At 48.9% G+C, this 18,248-nt stretch overlaps 2 protein-coding genes across 2 annotated transcripts in view; one reads left to right on the plus strand and one right to left on the minus strand.

Annotated features, from left to right (window-relative positions):
• The window catches only part of PRPF4B (pre-mRNA processing factor 4B), a 63,725-nt gene extending 52,524 nt beyond the window's left edge, over positions 1 to 11,201 (plus strand). The window contains exon 17 of the transcript XR_008200194.1: positions 11,191 to 11,201. The gene's annotated coding sequence lies outside the window, so the exon portion shown is untranslated. The remainder of the gene's footprint in view (positions 1 to 11,190) is intronic.
• Positions 13 to 17,429, minus strand: ECI2 (enoyl-CoA delta isomerase 2). Its single transcript, XM_052649800.1, has 10 exons — positions 17,311 to 17,429; positions 13,961 to 14,114; positions 11,636 to 11,734; positions 11,234 to 11,422; positions 10,942 to 11,011; positions 7,601 to 7,703; positions 6,968 to 7,088; positions 2,366 to 2,455; positions 906 to 1,049; positions 13 to 304 (listed from the first exon to the last, which is right to left on the minus strand). Exons 1-10 carry the CDS (start codon positions 17,364 to 17,366, stop codon positions 149 to 151), a joined length of 1,182 nt encoding a protein of 393 aa, XP_052505760.1. The 5' UTR covers positions 17,367 to 17,429; the 3' UTR covers positions 13 to 148.
• Between the last annotated feature and the right edge of the window lie 819 nt (positions 17,430 to 18,248).

The following is an 18,248-nucleotide window of genomic DNA, read 5'->3' on the forward strand; positions in this document are numbered from 1 at the left end:
TCAAGGCTCCAGCACAATACAATCATAGCAACTGGTATTTAAGCACTGAAAGAAGGCACAGCAAACTTTATTCGGCTCGGGGGCTGACAAGCGGGAGCAGCGGTACAACGCTTCCCTGGAGGCGCCCAGCTCCGCTGCCACGCGGCCGTCAGAGCTTCGTCTTTCTGGACAGGAAGCTCGCGATGGCGTTCATGCACTCGTCTGACAGCCACCTCTCCCTCAGGACATTGCTTTCTTCCGCGTTGACCGCGTGCAACTTTTCTTTCTCCCTGTTTCTGATGATCTGCTTGGAAATTCTCATGGCCTGAAAAGTCAAAACCAACAGTTAGCTGACGAGGTATTCTAAGAGGAGTTAGGATCATTCTAGAATTCTGATGACTATGTGGCTCCGTTGTTCCTTTGATCTTGTGACACCTTATAAGGAAGACAGGGCTTCTCAAGCGTTCGTGTGTGCGCACGTCACCTTGGCAGGTGTGGGGCGGGCCCTGTGACTGCACACTTCTGGCTCCAGGACTGCATTCTGAGCAGCAAGGATATGAGAGAGTCGCTCACCGGCGGGCACGTGTGGACGTGCAAGCGTCCTCACGAAGCTCACCTATCTATCTGCCTGCTCACCTGGGTTCGAGGCCAGAAGTCCCAGCAGAGGCGGCTGGTCAGCCTCCTCAAAGTCATGCCCAGGAAGAAATGCCCCTCTGTCTCCACAGCCCAGAAGTGGAACGGCCATTTGGTAAGTTTTGTAAAAAGTCAGTATTTCTAACGTTATTACGGCTACTTTTAATATCAGATTTACATGTGCTCAGAGCAAGCGAAGGTGTCTGGTTTGTTTTTAAATTGCCTATTTAAGGCAAACGGTTCTTGCAAGTAAAACAAACAAACAAACAAACGAAAAAATCCTGAATACTAACATTTGGGGGGAGCTTTGAATATGCTTTCAGCCTGGCCCAAACTTCTTTCTGAAAAGTGCTGTCAGGAAAAACTTCGGTAACGAGTCCTTGGGCACATGCTTCCTGGGCCGTTAACTTCTTCCCAAAAAGGAGCATCTCTGCCGCCTGGAATGAAAAGCAAGGTTAGGACGTGACTTCAGTGAAGAAAGGCTCAGTAACTCAGAGTGAGCTCCTCTCAGCAGACACGTGGCCATTTCCTTTGGTCTTTGAGAGCGCCAGCATTTCTCATTAAGGGAGAAATTGATGACCCCACAGGCAATGCTGTGCAGGCTGTGTGCCAAGACCGTCAGGCTTTCGAGAAGGCTTGTGGAGTTTGCTGCTTCTGTTGTGTGTCTATGTTGGGGAGGTAAGAGCTGGGATCTGGAGCAGAAATGCCAGATACTGGGTCTATGACAAATGGCAGCTATGATTCCTTGTTTCGTACACAATAAACAATTACAACAACAAAAAATGGCAACTCATGGTCACAGAGAATGACAGCCGGTGTTTAGAAACAGCAACGGTCAAAATCCCCTTCCCTGGAAATTCACACAGTGGTCTGGCTCTGGGAGGCCTGCCCAGGGAGTCAGATGAACTCTAATTAACTGGAGGAAGGTGATGAAGACTAACGTTCAGGTCCTAACAAAACTGGGGTCACTGAGTGGGTATCTTTCTCTATGTTCTTCAAAGACTGTTCCACAGCCAAACGCTCTAAGCCTTCGAGTTGGGTCTGCCCGACTTTTCAAGTTCAAATCTGTGTAACACTTCAGGGAATGTGTCGGAAGAAAGAGATTTAAAAGGGAGATTCCTCAGTGGCCTAGTGGTTAGGATTCTGGGCTTTCTCTGTTGTGGCCCAGGTTCAATCCCTGCTCTGGAAACTGAGATCCTGCAAGCCATGCGGCATGGCCAAAAAAAAAAACTTTAAAAAATCCACATTTTTTCCCCGTGGAAATCTGACAGCAACAGGCAAAGGCTCCATCCCCACTCCTCTCTCAGATCTCAGAGGATGTCTGCCAAGCCTCTCCCACCCCTGGTGCCCCGCCCCATCACACTCCCCTTGGGGTCCTGCACACAGACGGTGGGCACTGAGGCTTCCACCGGCGCAAGGACAGGCTGGAGCAGCCACAGGCCCCTGGGTGCCCACCCTGCCCTGAGCAGGCCGGAGAGAAGGCTGGAGAGGCCAGGGCGGCTCCGGGCGCAGGGGCACCCAGCTCAGCGTGACCCGCTGTCTGCGGAGCGGCAGACCGAGTGCTAACCCCCTCCACACAAGACCCTCCCCACGGCCCGGCTCCTCTCTTTAAAACTCTCGGATCTGCGGGGCAGATCATGTGCTTCTGTGTCGTCCCTATTATCTATTATCGAGGGAAAGAACAGGGAGTACGGGACGGCTTTTGGAGTGGAGAGACTTATTAACGTTTATTTTTAAGGCTTCTGAGACCTACCTTGCTTGAGCCCATTATCCTGGGGAAAGTGTAAGAGGAACAGCCTTCCGGACTCTGGCCCAGGTGACTGAACGGGGTGTGAAAGGTTGCCTTTTTGGAGAGAAAAAGAGAAAAGAAAATCATCTTTTCACATGTGATTTCAAAAACATCGCCATCTGTCTGTGTCCTCCTTGCAATGCTTAACTGAAGTACTTTATCGTGTCACAGGCTGACCTCACTCCATTGACCTTTTGCTTTCTGTGCTTCACAGACACGGCTTTTTTCTTTCTTCAAAAAATAAATTGAAGGTTTGTGGCACCTTTGTATCAAGCAGGTCTATCCATGCCATTTTCCCAACAGTGCTATTTTCAAATTAAAATGTTTTTAAAACATTTAAAAATAGCTCATGGTTTTTTAGACACAATGCTATTTGCACACTCAACAGACTACACTATGATGTAAACGTAACTTCTCAAAGCAGCGGGAAATCAAAAAATTCCTTTGACTCACTTTATTGTGATACTTGCTTTATCCCAGTGGTCTTGAAGTGGACCACAGTATCTTCAACGTGTGCCCATATACACACAAATTGACTCTCTGAACATACACAGTTTGATGAGTTTTAAACAAATGTATAGTCACGTAGCCACTACCATAGTCAAGATATAGAATCTTTCTATTGCCCATAGTGCTAACGAACTTGCCGGCAGGAGGCATAAGAGACAGAGGCCCGATCCCTGGGTGAGGAAGATCCCCTGGAGAAGGGCATGGCACCGACTCCAGTGTTCTTGGCTGGAGAATCCCGTGGACAGAGGAGCCTGGTGAGCCACAGTCCGCGAGGTCGCAGGGTCAGACTGAGTGCACAGCCTCGGGTTCCTCGTGCCCTTCCGCAGTCAGCCTGTTCCTCTCATGCCTGAGCCACCACCGATCTGGGCTCTGTTCCTACAGTTTTGCCCTTTCTCAGATGTGTACAAATGGAATCGTGCATCCTGCACCCTCTTCTCCTTTTTCAGGCCTCTGTCCTTAGCAGAAGGCTCCTGAGTCTCCACGTTGCTATCTCATGTACCAGGATTTTGCTCCTTCTTCTTTCTGAGCGGTACTGCATCGGATGGGTGTGTCAGGAGCCATCTATCCACTCACCCGTTGAAGCCACGGTGGCATTTCCAGTACTCTAGATATTGTAAGCTTACGGTGAATGTCTATTTTCAACTCTCTCAGGTAAATGCCCAGGCGTGCAATTGCTGGGCTGTGTGGTAAATGTGTGGTTTAACATAGAAGTTGCCAGACTATTTTCAGAGAGGCCGCACCATTCAACCACCAGCAGTGTAAGCTCCAAATGCTCCAAGTCCTCCCTGAGCCTTGGCATCGGCATCAGCCTTTTCAGGGTGTTGCCTGCTCTCATAGGGGTGCCCTGGCGTCTTGGTGTGGTTTTAACCCCTTGGTGGCTCAGCGGTGAAGAATCCACCTACAATGCGGGAGACCTGGGTTCGACCTGTGGGTCAGGATGATCCCCTGGAGATGGAAAAGACAACCCACTCCAGTATTCTTGCCTGGGAAATCCCATGGACACAGGAGCCTGGCGGGCTACAGCCCATGGGGTCACAAAAGCATCACACATGACCGAGCAAGTAAACAACGACTAATGATGCTGAGCATCTTTTCACGTGTTTATCAGCTATTTAGTGCCTTCTTGGGTGAAGTAATTTGCAATACTTTGCCCACTATTTTTAAGTTGGCTTGGTTATCTTTTTATTATTGAGCTGTAAGAGTTCTTTACGTGTTCTGTTTACAAATCCTTTTCTTAATGGTGTCTTTCTCATATTTTCAAGAGCCAGTTATACTTTCTTTTCTGTGAGCCGTATTATTCCTCTCCAGCTTGCGTTGTTGATCCATCACTTTACTAATTCATTTTAAAAACTATACTAGCAAGGTTAGCCTCTATTGCTGTTTTCTCAATTGTCTTGATTTTGCCCCAGAGGTTTTTGATTGGCTTTAAATACCCAAAACTACTTTAATATTGGTTATTTAGGCTACAGAGTCAGTCAGTTATTCGACTACAATAACTGTGTTTTCCTAGATGTCAGAAATATTTTTGTGTTTCTTGATGAATGAAAAGTTCTTAGGAAATTAACTTATAATTGACAATTCTGTGAACAGCATATTTAGACTTCATTTTCCATAATCAGACATGGCTGAGGTTTTTTTCAATGAATACTGTTAGAAGATAAAAACATATGATGTGCAACACATACAAGTCAAAATAATAAAAGTATAAAGAAAACAGATATCAAAGTCACCTGCCTTCTCTTTTGCCCCCAAAAGAAAGCCTTTTGGAGAAAATGTGCTGAGAAGGAAGGAACATAATCAGAAAACAAAGAAGGAGCCAACCCTGGAAAGCGCCACAAACAGGTACATGGAAAGCGAAAGATCTGAGGCATTTAACTCACTTATAAACATGATCATAAGCAACACTGAGCTAACTGTCAGGAATAAGAGCAATAGAGGCAGAGACGGTTAGATACGGCGTCAGGCTGCCTGGTGACCCTGGAGCTTCTTGACCTCTGTGCCACGGTTTTCTCATCTGTGAAATGGGGATGAGAGCCCCTGCCTCACGGGGCCGTTACTATGGGCACTTACTGAATACATGTAATGGGCGTCAGCAGAGTGTCTCCTGTGGACTGACCACTCAATTATCTAGTATTGTTATGACTTCCACCTTTTCATGAGCTCAAAGGGGAAATGTGCTGTTTGCTGATGGAGACACTAATAGATAGGCATGACCTACTGTCCATAATAAAGAATAATTGGTTACATGGGTTAAATGTTAACCCACATTTAATATGGTATACATTCAAGAAGCCAGGAATGAACAGATCCTATAAAATCAATTCCTCTCCACAGCTTCTTTCTTCTGTGTCTTTCTCTGATTTGAAATTAAATCTTGGTTTAATTCAGTTGGGTGAACTCCCAGCAGTAGTCACTACTTGTCAAATATCTTACTGTGGGCCCAATCTGTCAGCATATATAATACACACACATTTCCCTCTGATTTCAGTTTTAATTTAAGTTGTATCATAAGATGGAGTCCTGGGAATCTTTAAAAAGATGATGCCCGTGACAGTCACCTGGAATCTAGTGGGAGAATAAGATGCAAATATGACACTATTTGGCTTTCAAGTCCTACAGAAAGAGACCACCAAGTTCAGGTCAGGAACTTCTGCTCTCACCCTGCTCAAAGAAGGTCAACTGATGGGTCATCTACCACACAGAATGGGACTGAAGACTGTGAATTTCTGCCTTTGGGCAGAAAGTTCTACCTACAAAGGTTAGGTAGCCAAGTGTCTAGAATTGCACTTGCTATTTTTACGGGGAAATTATTAATGAGTATTAGATCTGACAATATGCCCAATCAGATTGAAAGGAATCCAGTCAAAGATGGAGCAAGGAGTAAAGGACCCTTATAAATGGCCCTGTTACTGGAGAAGGTACCTCCAACAAAACCAGGAGTCTGTACAGCGGCAAAAACCAACTGTTCCTTGCAAGGATACGTGTACGTCAGCAAATTTCATTGCCACAAAAGCAAGAGTCACTTTAAGACTCTGATAACCCTAAGAGGTGGTTATTAGTTCTACAGGAGAAGTTCTAGGGTCAAAGTGCTAAGATAAATGTTTACCACATCTTTGTTTATAAGGAAAAAAACTAGACATGCTAGGGTTCCAGTGTCAGGGACTGGTTAAATTAGGTAAGCTAAATAACCCAAATGTTAGCACTGCTTATCTCTGAGTGGGGAGAGGAGTGATTTTATTTTTAAAAAATGTTTAGCATTTATCTACCTGGCCACAGCAGGTTTAGTGGTGGCACACAGGCTCTGCACTGTGGCACGAGGGGTCTTTAGCTGTGGCATGCAAACTCTCGCTTGGCACGTGGGGTCCAGTTCCCTGACCAAGGGTGGACCTGGGCCCCCTGCATTGCGAGCGTGGGGTCTTCGCCACTGGACCACTGGGGAAGTCCCAAGGAGTGATTTCTAAATCAACGGTTTTCCTTGTACTTTCCCATAGTTTCCGAATTTCTATTTTCTGCTACAGTAGGGACTGGGGTGCAAATCTATGTAATTCAATGGTGAGCATGAGGCAGCACCTTCTCTGAGCTTCGGGTTCTTATCTGCTAAGGGGGGCGTGAAAGTAGATGCCGCCCGAAAGTCCTTCATAGTCTAGATTTCTAGACTCCAGGGTTCATTTACACTGAAAAAAAAAGATCAGATAACTCACTTGCATAACCTTCAAAGCTGCTCTTTTTTTTTTTCACCCGTGCTTGCAAGTCTGAAGGTCTCCCGACTATTTTAGAGCAAAGTTGAATGAGTCTTGTGTCAAAGGGTGAGAGTAAACAGAACCAAAAGGGCTGGGACAATGCTCGAGACAACACTGGTGTTTAGGAAAATTCAGGTTAATAGTGAAGGAAGAATAAAGCATGTCAAGGAAGACTCATTCTTTGGGGAAAATGTAACTTTCATCCCTTCTAACCCCGACCGCATGCCCTCTGTTTACTATCGGCAACGCCCAAACAGCCTTTGGAGGAGCATGTCTTCACCAGCCTGACATCACTCGCTTCTGCCGGCGGACTTACCCGGTCGGTCGCATACACGACGTCAAACAGCCCGAGGACGGTGACGGAGATCCCCACGGCCGGACCATTGACCACGGCCACCAGAGGCTTCGGGAAGTCTATGAAACAGTTGACGAAATCCCTGCAGACACGGAAACAGACAAGCGTGTGGAGCTGTTTGCAACAGCTTCACCGAGGTACAAGCAGGGCCGGGGTCCGGAACGCGCCTCTCTGTGGGGGCTGGGGACGTTTCCACCTCCGGGCGCCTCCCCGGCCTGCAGCCTGCAATTCACCCAGGCCCCGTCTGCAGGGCACTGGAGGGGTGCCTGCAGGGGCCCCGGGGCCGGCCTCAGTCCAGATCCTGCGTCCTGGGCCTTCGGTCAGGGCCGTGAGCCAGCGGCCAACTCGGAGTCGGCACGGGCCGCGGGGTCCCGGCGTGCTGGGCAGCAGGGTGCTGGGCAGCAGGGCCCGTCTCCAGTCCCCTGCGCGCAGCGGAACCGGAGTCACCGCGAGGAACCAGACGCCCTTCCTGACGGCGGCCGGACAAGCACGCTTGTCGGAAGTCACAGCCGACCGCAGGGAACCAGTGTCTCTCTTTTCCGCAAGCTCAGACCCTGATGAACGGGCGAGCGCCCGGGGCAGACGGCCCCTCACCTCAGCAGGACCTCGCTGCTCCTGGCCATCTCCTCCGGGCCGCCGGCCGGCAGGTTCGTGAAGTTGGTCAGGTCGTTCCCGCTGCAGAAGTAGTCCCCGCTGCCTGCGAACAAAGCACGGCGCCACTCCCGCGCCCCGCGCCGGGCGCCTCGCGCGCTGGGCGAGAGCGCCGTGAGCCCGCCGCGTGCCCGCCCTCGCTGACCGGCCGCTGCACTAAGGACACGCGGACGAAGCAACGCGGCTGGGCCACGAAGGGACGCGAGCGCCGCAGCGGGGCTCTGATCCCATCTGCCGAGGCGGGGACAGCGGCACTGAGGCCTGAAGGGCGGACTGGGGAGGGGGGACGGGGGCGGGAACAGGGCGGGGTGTTCTCCGGAGCTGGCAGCGCGTGTGAGGCTCTGGGCAGGGTCACCCGGCGCTGGATGGGCCCAGAGAGGCACCATCACAAAAGGATGCGTTCAGCCTGCTCTTCTCGGTCCAAGACAGGTAAGTTAGAAGGGAAAGCAGAATTTAGGGAATCTACATGACATGAATTAGAAAGGCAAGTTTAATCGACATAATTATAACTCTACACCTTAACAATCAAGAGTGAATTTACTTTTAATTCTTAAAATTTTTAAATTTAAACATTTATTGTTATTACTTGACCAGGCTGTGTGGCCTATGGGATCTTAGTTTCCCTGACCACGGATTCAATCTGTGTGCCTGACACTGGGACCAGGGAGGGAGTGGACCACCAAGGATGTCCCTGAAGTTACTTTTTAAGTGTTTCTGGATGATATATAAAAAAAAAATTGGTCATTTTTTTTGCTTCTTAATCTTCAAGGTAGATATTTCAATATATATCTAGTATACATGAAATTTTAACAGATTCTAAAAAAAAATCAGAAAAACTGATCATCTCTGATTATAAGCTAGGAATTGATAACAGAACTGCAAAACAAACAAAAATCCTTTTTGAAAACTGAAGGACCTGTTATTACAATGCTTAGATATAGGAACAGGAATAGAATAGGAAACCAAAGTGAAGGGTATATAGAAAATAACTATGGAACAAGCATGTGAGCTAAGTCACGTCTGACTCTCTGTGACCCGTTGGACTGTAGCCCACTGGGCTCCTCTGTCTATGGAGAGTCTCCAGGCAGGAATACTGGAGTGAGTTGCCATGCCCTCCTGGAGGGGATCTTCCTAATCCAGAGGTCGAACAGGTATCTCTTCTGTCTCCTGCACTGGCAGGCAGGCTCTTTAACACTAGCGCCACCTGGGAAGCCCAGAGAATAAGCACCATTTCTCAGCACTTAATCTTTCGGTTTTCTTACTTGTAAAATACTAGTCATAATAGGGCCTAATCTCATAGAGTTACTGCAAGAAAGCTTAGAAGAGTTACAAATTAAGAAAGCTACCAAACAAATTAAAATGCTTAGCCCAGTGCTCAGCAAACATAAAGTATGATACACTTGTTGGCCGTTATGACCAGTTATTATGAAACTCAGCAGTTTCACTTCTACAGCATGGATATCTTTGCACATTTACTGAAAGATGGATGTCTGAGGATATTCCTTGCAGCATGATTTTAATAGCAAAAGAATAAGTACAATCCACCTGTTCACTGACAGGGGAATGATGACATAAATTATGGAGTCCTGAAACTTTCATACTTTGCAGTCCTGCAGAGGAAAACTTAGATGTGCAGGTGCTGACTGAGAACAAATTTTCAGGACATGCAGTTAGGACAGAAAGGTGGGTGTAGTATGTGTGTGTTATGTGTGTCCTCTTCTGTTTATAAAATGAGGGGCAGGGAGAACCACACACACACACAGGCAGTTTCTAGAAGGCTCAAGAAAAGCTGAGGTATCTTTAGGATGCAGGACTGGGGTTTCTAGCTTAGTTATTTGCCATTTCATAGTCTTTGGATTTTTAAGAAACGATGTGCCTGCATTGTACGTTTAGTTTAAAAAATGTTAACTAAAAAATCAGAACCTGTTCTTCTCCTGTACCCAGCCAGTGCTGCCTCTGGACTGCTCCTGGTGCCTTCCTTCTTCTAGGCACACACGTGGGATGCCAGAGCATCTTCGCGTCTTCCCTGCTTCACCCTTTCTCATTAGCTGTTAGGTATCTTTCTCCTCACCTCTCTCTCACTCTCTCTTTTTCACTAAAAGTGCTCTGATATATTATATATTTTACAAATTTCAATGAGAATTAAAATCACTCCTGGGAATTCCCTTGTGGTCCAGTGGTTAGGACTCTGTACTTTCACTGCCAAGGACCGGAGTTCAATCCCTGACTGGGGAACTAAGATCCCACAAGCTGCGTGATGCAGCCAAAAAAGAAGATAAATAAAATAAAATGACTCCTGCTTCTGCCACGCCAATCCACACAGCAGGAGCTCCCACTCCCCAAGTGCCTGTGTGAGCCCTGCCCTGCACTGCCTCATGTCACCATCTTGACCACTCTGCGAGGTTAGGAAGACACTGTCTTCTCCATTTAGGAAGCAGAATTCACCCACAAGTAGTAAGAAGTGAAGCTGGGGTTTAAACTCAAGTTGATCTGAGTCCAGAACCTTAGCCTTCACCGCTACATACATGCAAAGCCCCTACCAAGTTCAATCATCAAGTTCTCATCAGCCCAGGCCCACCAGCATCCGTGTTTTCCAATTATGCTCACAGTGGTGATATAATTGCTAATGTTTTATTTCTTAAACGTTTTTCTATATGGTTAGTCTCTACAGTTACACTTTTTAATGCTTTTGCAATACACAGTCTACAGGACGTTCTGTCATGTGGTTTATTATGGTCATTTAGAGGATTTAGAATGTTTTGGGAGATTCCTGTGTCAAAGTATGTGAACATTTTACATATTGTCAAATGCTGTCTTTTTAAAAGGTACCTAACACTTTTTAAAGTCATTTATGCTGCTGTCAGCTAGGGGCATTCATTCTACCGTGACCTTGTCAAAATTCAGTATAGTATAAAATTTTGCTAATTCAGACGAGCATTAATATAAACTGGTATCTCATCGTTTGTATTTGTGTTCTTGCTTATTACTCTGGTTGCATTTTCCTTGTTTCTTTGATGCCAAGACTTTCTCATACAAACTGTCTATTCATTTTACTTACCAATTTATCTAACAGGTTTAGCGCTTTTCTTACCAAATTGTACCTGCTTTTTACATGATAAAGATATCAGTCCTATGTCTTCCCATATTGTTTATGTATTTAAGAATTAGGGTATCTCAGCACTAGAAAGATGATAGAGCTTATTTATTCAATTCCCTTTCTAGGAGAAAATCCTCCCCTGCCCCCAAACAGAAATCTAATTAAGAAATCCAAGGAAATGTCTTACCTGTTAAAACAGTTATGGCTGACTCATCCTTGCTTGCAGCCTGAAGTGCAGCTATGATGTCATGATACATCTGCGTGAGAGAGGGAAGACGAGGAAAGGAGAAAACTGAAAACGATCATCCCCACCCAGTGGGTCCTCTCCACGTCGGTCTGCAAGCCCGCTCTTTGCAAAGTGCCAAACGCTTGCCTGGGCTGTATTTACAGAACCAAAAAGGATGCTGATACTCTACCGTTTTTGAGCGAAACAGAGGAGACAAGACAAGCAGGATGGACTTCCAGGCAGATGGTGTTACCTGAGTGGTGAGAGCATTTTTTTTGGTTGGACGGTTCAGCCTGATGGTGGTGATGCCGTCTTCGGAGGTCACCACCAGGCTATCGCTTCCCGGTTGCTTCCTGTCTGCTGCAGGGGCCTCTGGGCTGGGGGACTCAGAGGAAGCACTCAGCTTGGACACCAAGTCCACGTAGTTTTGTCGGGCAGCTTCCTAAAGAGAGATGGTGATTTCAGCCCAGTTAATGAACAAGCATTTTGAGATACTTCCTGTCCTAATAAGTACACCTGGCAATGAAGGTCCTGGTTGGATATAGGGACCTCTATCCCCAGAAGGCTCATCTTTATTATATCTTAATAGGGAGAAACACCCACCTCCCTTAGGAGCACAGTAAGTGAAATAAAAGCAGGATGGGAGTCCATGTACCTTGGACAGACTGCCAAGAGCATTCCATGCATCCCATTTGGTCTTATTGATAAAGTCCAGCATACCTGGTTTGGGCACGTTACAAGGTCCTTCAGTGGCCTATGAAAGGAGAGGGGCAATTACTGGTCAAAGGCACATGCAAACTGTACCTTAAACAGCTAAGATCCATAAAATGCACACTGGCATGATGGTGCCTTCCCCTCCCAGGTAGCTTCACAAGGCAGAGACTGGTCTGAACTTTCCTCTCCCTTGCCCTCTCTTTGATGCTGCCGCTAAAAATGTACAAACAGGAGAAAAAAAGACTGGAGAGCCAAAATATGCTATTATGGGTTATCAGTCCCTAAAGTTATAACTGCCTGCGTATGAACATAATGCAAGATCAGGGTTTGGGGAAATGCTTTCAAAAAAGTAATCGTTCGTTAGGTTTGCATTGATGGTTCAAGCAAACAATCTTTAAAGGAAACTAGCCAACAAACATTTAGAAAACATGCTATATCCTGAAAGCTCATTCAAAGGTACCACTCCCCACCAATTCCTCCCAAATCTATGGTGGTGGATGTCTGGTAAGTGAGCAACAGAGTTGCCCCTGGAGGGGGGCCGGGGTGGGGGTGGGCACCAGAGCCACCGGACCTTAAGACACTTAACTGAAGGACATGCAGCTGGAGGGGGGTAAGTGCAGTGTTTTGAGATTAAAAATATATATGCACTATTCTTTCCAGAAATGGCAACTTAAAACTCCATTTACTAACCATGCTTTTAATTTTCGTAATATAACTAGCTAAAAGAGAGAAGAAGAGAGAGGCTTTGAAAGACAAAGACGGTAAAGGAGGCTAAGATGGTCCGAAGAAAAAGACTGATTTCTCAAGAGTTAGCCATCGGGGATGCTAGAGGCAACACGGGCCGTAAGACTGCCCCCCACTTCTGACACATGGGTGTGAGACCAGGGGCTCCTGGAAGTGCTGACTCGGGGCAATGATGGCTCACAGGACACACTCTCCTCCTCTCGGTTACCAGTCATTGCAGGCAGGGTGGGGAAAAAAAGTGCGGACGTGAGTGTGCCCCGCCCGCACCGGCCACTGCAGAGTGAGGACTGTGTGCCCTCCCAGTCTCCGAACTGGCGTGTGACACACACAGAGTCCCGCTCACCAGGGAAGCTCACCCAGGCCTCCTCGGTGTTGAGAGTTTCCCTGGGGCTCGGCCACTTCTGAGTGATTCTCTGTAACTGCAGCCTCTGCTCCAAACCCCACTGTTACTACCTGGGGGGCCAGTCCCCTCTAAATCCCATCCTGAGACTCTCCAGGCAAACAAAGACTCGGTCTAGCATGCTTGGCATTTCAAGGGCTTAGAAGTTACCTCCCAGAAGCCAAGGGCGAGGGTCAGACCCCTGTGGGGCAAGGTTAAATTCTTTAATATACACACTAGTATCAAAGAGGGGCTCACAGGGATCACAGAAAGAAAAAGAGAGGACACAGGAGCCCAGAGGGTCTGACTTTCTGGATAGTTTTCAGACACTGTAACTGAAAACTCAAGTTTTGAAATGTTTTTATAAAGATTTTCAAATATATGTAAGAGTAGAATATTATAATGAACTCCCAATATTCAGCCCCCAAATTCAATTAACTCTCATTTTTGCTATATTTGCTTCAACCATCCTTTTCTTTTCCGTTTTGCTTAATTTTTTTAGAGAATGGCAAACACCACACCATTTTTCACTCCATGTACTTAGTATGCACTCCTAAAAAAAAAAAAATCAACTTTTCTTATATAACCATGATGCTATTAAGAACAGTTCGGCAGCCCACCAGGCTCCCCCATCCCTGGGATTCGCCAGGCAAGAACACTGGAGTGGGTTGCCATTTCCTTCTCCAATGCATGAAAGTGAAAAGTAAAAGTGAAGTCGCTCAGTTGTGTCCGACTCCTAGTGACCCCATGGACTGCAGCCCACCAGGCTCCCGGGTCCGTAGGATTTTCCAGGCAAGAGTACTGGAGTGGGGTGCCATCGCCTTCTAGGCGTCATCTAATACTCAATCCCTATTCAAGTTTCCCCAGCTGTCTCAAGGCCACTCTGACGGCTGGCTGTTGCTTGCTGTTTCGGTTGTTGTATCTTTGAAGTCTCTTTTACTCCGCTGTGATCCTAAGGAGTGACTATTTGCCTTAACAGCACTCTGAAATCTTATCTAATAAACTCTCACGCATACAGTCTTTAGAGGAAAGGCAGCGACGCACCTACACACTCAGGCTGCCTTCTCAGAGCAACAGACAGCGTGTCTATCTGAGGACCCATGTGCTCAAGATGCTTCTCTCTCAAACACCCGTGGCGCTTACCTGCTTGTAGAGTGCGTAGAGTTTCAGCTTCACCTCATTGCCAGGATCCTCCTTCAGGAGCTTCAACTGGCTCACCGCATTGTTAAAGTCCTTCTGGCTGGTTTGCATGGCGGGGCCACCCACGTGAAGCCCAAGGGCTGGGACCTGCAGGGGGCTGCAAACCGGCACGCGGGTTCCTAACTGTTTCCAATTCCTCCACGCCAAAACGCTACATTTCTCCAGTGATATTTTCCTCATTTTCCTCGCACTTGCCCTAGCCACCTGGCTGCGAATGGTTAGTGGTTTCCAAACCGGTCCCTAGATAAGAAATCCAGAGAGAAGCTAACTTCGGTAAGGAAGGCCCTCAGAGATAAAAGCAGCCAGAAGCCAGGGAGCCCAGAGGCAGGAAGTAAATGAGAGGCCTGGGAGGAGGCAGGGGGGCAGGAGCGCTGGGCAGGGTCTGAGGGCTGCCAAGCCTCTTGCGCAACTGAAGTTGTTTTAACCCACTTGATGATGGCAAAGAGCAAAAAAAATGTTCTTTTTAGAAGCAAAGCTGTTTTATGAGGGACCTCCCAGGTGGCTCCATGGCTAAGATGCTGCGCTCCCAATGGAGGGAGCCTGGGTCTGATCCCTCGTCAGGGAACTAGATCCCACACGGTGCAAGACCTGGTACAGCTGAAAACAAGCAAACAAAACTGGTGAAGGGACATTCAGACTGTAAATGCCCAGAGTTTGTGGGGATGATCTGAGTTTCAGCCTGGGTAGAGCTCCCCTCTGCTGATCTAAATAACTCTCCAAGACCTTGGGGGCACTAGTTCCTGCCATGGTGAAGGGGACTCTTATCAGTAGTGGTAAAAGCTAAACAGGGGCACCATGGAATCCGCCTGTCTGGCCACCCCAGCAAACTGCTCTAGCATCGAGACACTTTTATTTTGAGGCTGGCAGCTGGACATTATCTCTTGGAAAAGAGAAAGTTGCTCAGTCATGTCTGACTCTTTGCGACTCCTCAGGCCACAATACTGAAGTGGGTAGCCTTTCCCTTCTCCAGGAGGTCTTCCCAACCCACGGACTGAACCCAGGTCTTCTGCATTGTAGGTGGATTATTTTACCAGATGAGCGAGCCACAGGGGAAGCCCAGCTCTTGGATGGCAAAGTCAAAACTCTTTCCTGGCTTATTAAGAGACACTATCCTGTATACTTCTGGCTTGTGAAATGATTATACTTCCCGCCAGGAACCCGTGTCAAACAGAACACTCGACAAGACAGTCTCAACCTCTGAGCATAATGGCAACCCACTCCAGTATTCCTGCCCAGAGAATCCCATGGACAGAGGAGCCTAGAGGGCCACAATCAATGGGGTCGCAAAGAGTCGGACACGAGTGAGTGCACATGCACCCCACAGACAAAATGAGGATACCGAGGCCACGGGGGTAAAGCACGCGGGAAGAGCGCAGCGTCCCAAGGTCCGGAAACCGCGTCTTCAGCTGAACCTGCGTCCCTCTGGAACCAAGTTTCCTGACCGACTTTGTGAGTCGTCCTGCCCAAAATCCTGTCCCCTCTCTCGTCCCCTCTGACCTCAATGCTGGGCAAACAGCGCTATGAAACCACTCAGACCACTAAACCCACTGCTGCCGATACTATCGTTCTTGCACTAAAACTGCCGTTCTAAACAGCCCCCAAAACATGCAAACTCAGGCTATTTCTCCAGAGCAGGATAAGCCCACAGACCTCCAAGCCACGGACCACCTGGCCAGAGTCATAAACCAGAGACATCCAGTGATTACTCTCACCACTTCAATAATTAACTTCAGCTTCTCTGCTCTTCCCCCTTCTCCCCCCGGCAAAAACCCTGAGGGGGTTTCTGTGGCTGCTTCTCCCACTCCCTTGGGGTTCTGCAATAAATCCTTACTTTGCTGCCAGCTCCTGCTGCTGGAACTTGGTCTTCTGCTCCAAGGGCACAAGAAGAGCCTTTCGTTCTATGATGTAGTTACTGATTAACAAAGTATAAACTTTAATCAGGTCAATGCCTAACTGCTCAGCAAACATGTGCGTCCCAGCACACACACAGATAACAGGAGGGGAGAAGAATGGTAGGTTTTCAGAAGGAAAACTGGTTGGTGTTGCAGATAGCTCTTCTTTCCTAAGAGAGGTGGAGGACCTACCTGGGGGAATCTACTTGGCCTGGACGCTAGGCTGTGAAGCACCCTGAGCAGACACGCTCAGTCCTCACCTCCAGAAGTCTAAAGAGCCAGCAGCAGAGTGGGGACAGCAAGCGTGGCCAGGTAAGTCCTTTTTAAGCACACACTGTAAGCAGAGGGAAGGGAAAAGCATCACAGCACAGCAGTGAGGTCACAACAAACAATGGATGTTCACAGCAAAGACTCGCATCCAAGTTACAAATAAACCCCAAACATAACAAATGTATCACCTCCTCTGCAATAATGTAATTCTCAAAGAGTGAGCCCAAACTTTGAATTAAATGCCATTCAGTAAAATTAGCCTTCTGGTTTTACATTAGGCTTCCCTGGTGCCTCAGTGGTAAAGAATCTGCCTGCAATGCAGGAGACCCAGGTTTGATCCCTGGGTCGGGAAGAGCCCCTGGAGGAGGAAATGACAAACCACTTCAGTATTCTTGCCTGGAGAATCCAAGGACAGAGGAGCCTGGAGGGCTATAATCCACTGGGTCACAAAAGACTTAGCGACTAAAGGACACGTTTTATATTAACGGAATCATTTTTTTCCCCCCTAAAAAGGAAAAACTCTGAATCCTACACGAATCTGGCAGCTGGCAAGTTTCAAGTAGAAAACGAACAGAAAATTTGAAATGTCAATAAAGGCCGAAATGTGCTCCCCCCCAAATACGATACAAACGTATTTTTTTTAAAATCGAGTTTTAAAAACAATTACAAAGCACGACCGTTTAATACATAAACCGGGAACGTGCCTCTCCACGGAGGCGGCTGGCGCGCCGTGCGGTCTCCCCGTCGCCTGTGAGCCCCGGGTCCGGCCTCACGTGGGCCGCCGCGCGCCCCGCCAGAAGTCACCCGGAGGATGTCCTCCGCGAAGCACCCGAGTCACCCCCCGGACTGCGGGGCGGTCCTCTGGAAGGCCCGACCCGGCAGGCCGCGCACAAGTCTCCCCACCCGCCCGGGGCGGCGTCTCCGAGCCCGGCAGCGGCCGGCGGGGCGGGACCGGGCTTGGCGGGCCAGACCTCCTTCGGGCCCCGAGGACGGCGAGCGCGAGGCGGCCGCCTGAGGTCACGCTCCCCGGCCAGCCCGCGTGGCCCGCTGCGGCAGGAGGAGGAGACAGGCAGCGAGCTCCCGCGAGGACGCGGCGTCCAAGTGCGGCGCTGGGCCCGGCTCAGCACGTACCTGCGGAGAAACCCGGAGTACCAGCACCTGGCGAGCCGGCCGGCCATCCCCGCCATGGCCGCCCGAGGACAAGGGCGGGACTGCCCGGCAGGGCGCCGGGCCTGACACCATAGGTAGAAGCGAGGGCCGGGGGCGGGGCCGGGGCTCGGGGGCGGGGCCGGGCCGGGGCCTCGAGCCATAGGTAGAAGCGGGGGCCGGGGGCGGGGCCGGGGCCGGAGCCTGACGCCATAGGTAGAAGTAGAGGCAGGGGGCGGGGCGGGGAGGCGGGGCTTGACGCGATGCAGTTCAAGTTAGAGGCAGGGGGCAGGCAGGGGGCAGGCAGGGGGCAGGCAGGGGGCAGGCAGGGGGCAGGCAGGGGGCAGGCAGGGGGCAGGCAGGGGGCGGGCCGGGGGGGCGGGGCTTGACGCGATGCAGTTCAGTCGCTCAGTCATGTCGGACTCTCTGCGACCCCATGAACCGCACCACGCCAGGCCTCCCTGTCCATCGCCAACTCCCAGAGTTTACTCAAACTCGTGTCCTTGGAGTCAGTGATGCCATCCAACCATCCCATCCTCTGTCGTCCCCTTCTCCTCCTGCCCTCAAACTTTCCCAGCATCAGGGTCTTTTCAAATGAGTCAGCTCTTCGCATCAGGTGGCCAAAGTATTGCAGTTTCAGCTTCATCAGTCCTACCAATAAACAGACTGACCTCCTTTAGGATGGACTGGTTGAAACTCCTTGCAGTCCAAGGGACTCTCAAGAGTCTTCTCCAACACCACAGTTCAAAAGCATCAATTCTTCGGCGCTCAGCTTTCTTCACAGTCCAACTCTCACATCCCTACATGACCACTGGAAAAACCATAGCCTTGACTAGACGGACCTTTGTTGGCAAAGTAATGTCTTTGCTTTTCAACATGCTAAGTTGGTCATAACTTTTCTTCCAAGGAGTAAGCGTCTTTTT

This window comes from Budorcas taxicolor, chromosome 11 (assembly GCF_023091745.1).
Source record: "Budorcas taxicolor isolate Tak-1 chromosome 11, Takin1.1, whole genome shotgun sequence".
NCBI classification, from domain to species: domain Eukaryota; kingdom Metazoa; phylum Chordata; class Mammalia; order Artiodactyla; family Bovidae; genus Budorcas; species Budorcas taxicolor.

What these genes read in the sequence shown, in the direction of transcription:
- ECI2 (XM_052649800.1), bottom strand. Translation starts at nt 17,366, where the DNA reads ATGGCGGGGATGGCCGGCCGGCTCGCCAGGTGCTGGTACTCCGGGTTT. An exon ending in AAAATGCTCTCACCACTCAG is followed by an intron (nt 11,012 to 11,233) that starts GTAACACCATCT and finishes TCTCTCACGCAG; the next exon opens with ATGTATCATGACATCATAGC. An exon ending in TCGTGTATGCGACCGACCGG is followed by an intron (nt 2,456 to 6,967) that starts GTAAGTCCGCCG and finishes CTCTCCAAAAAG; the next exon opens with GCAACCTTTCACACCCCGTT.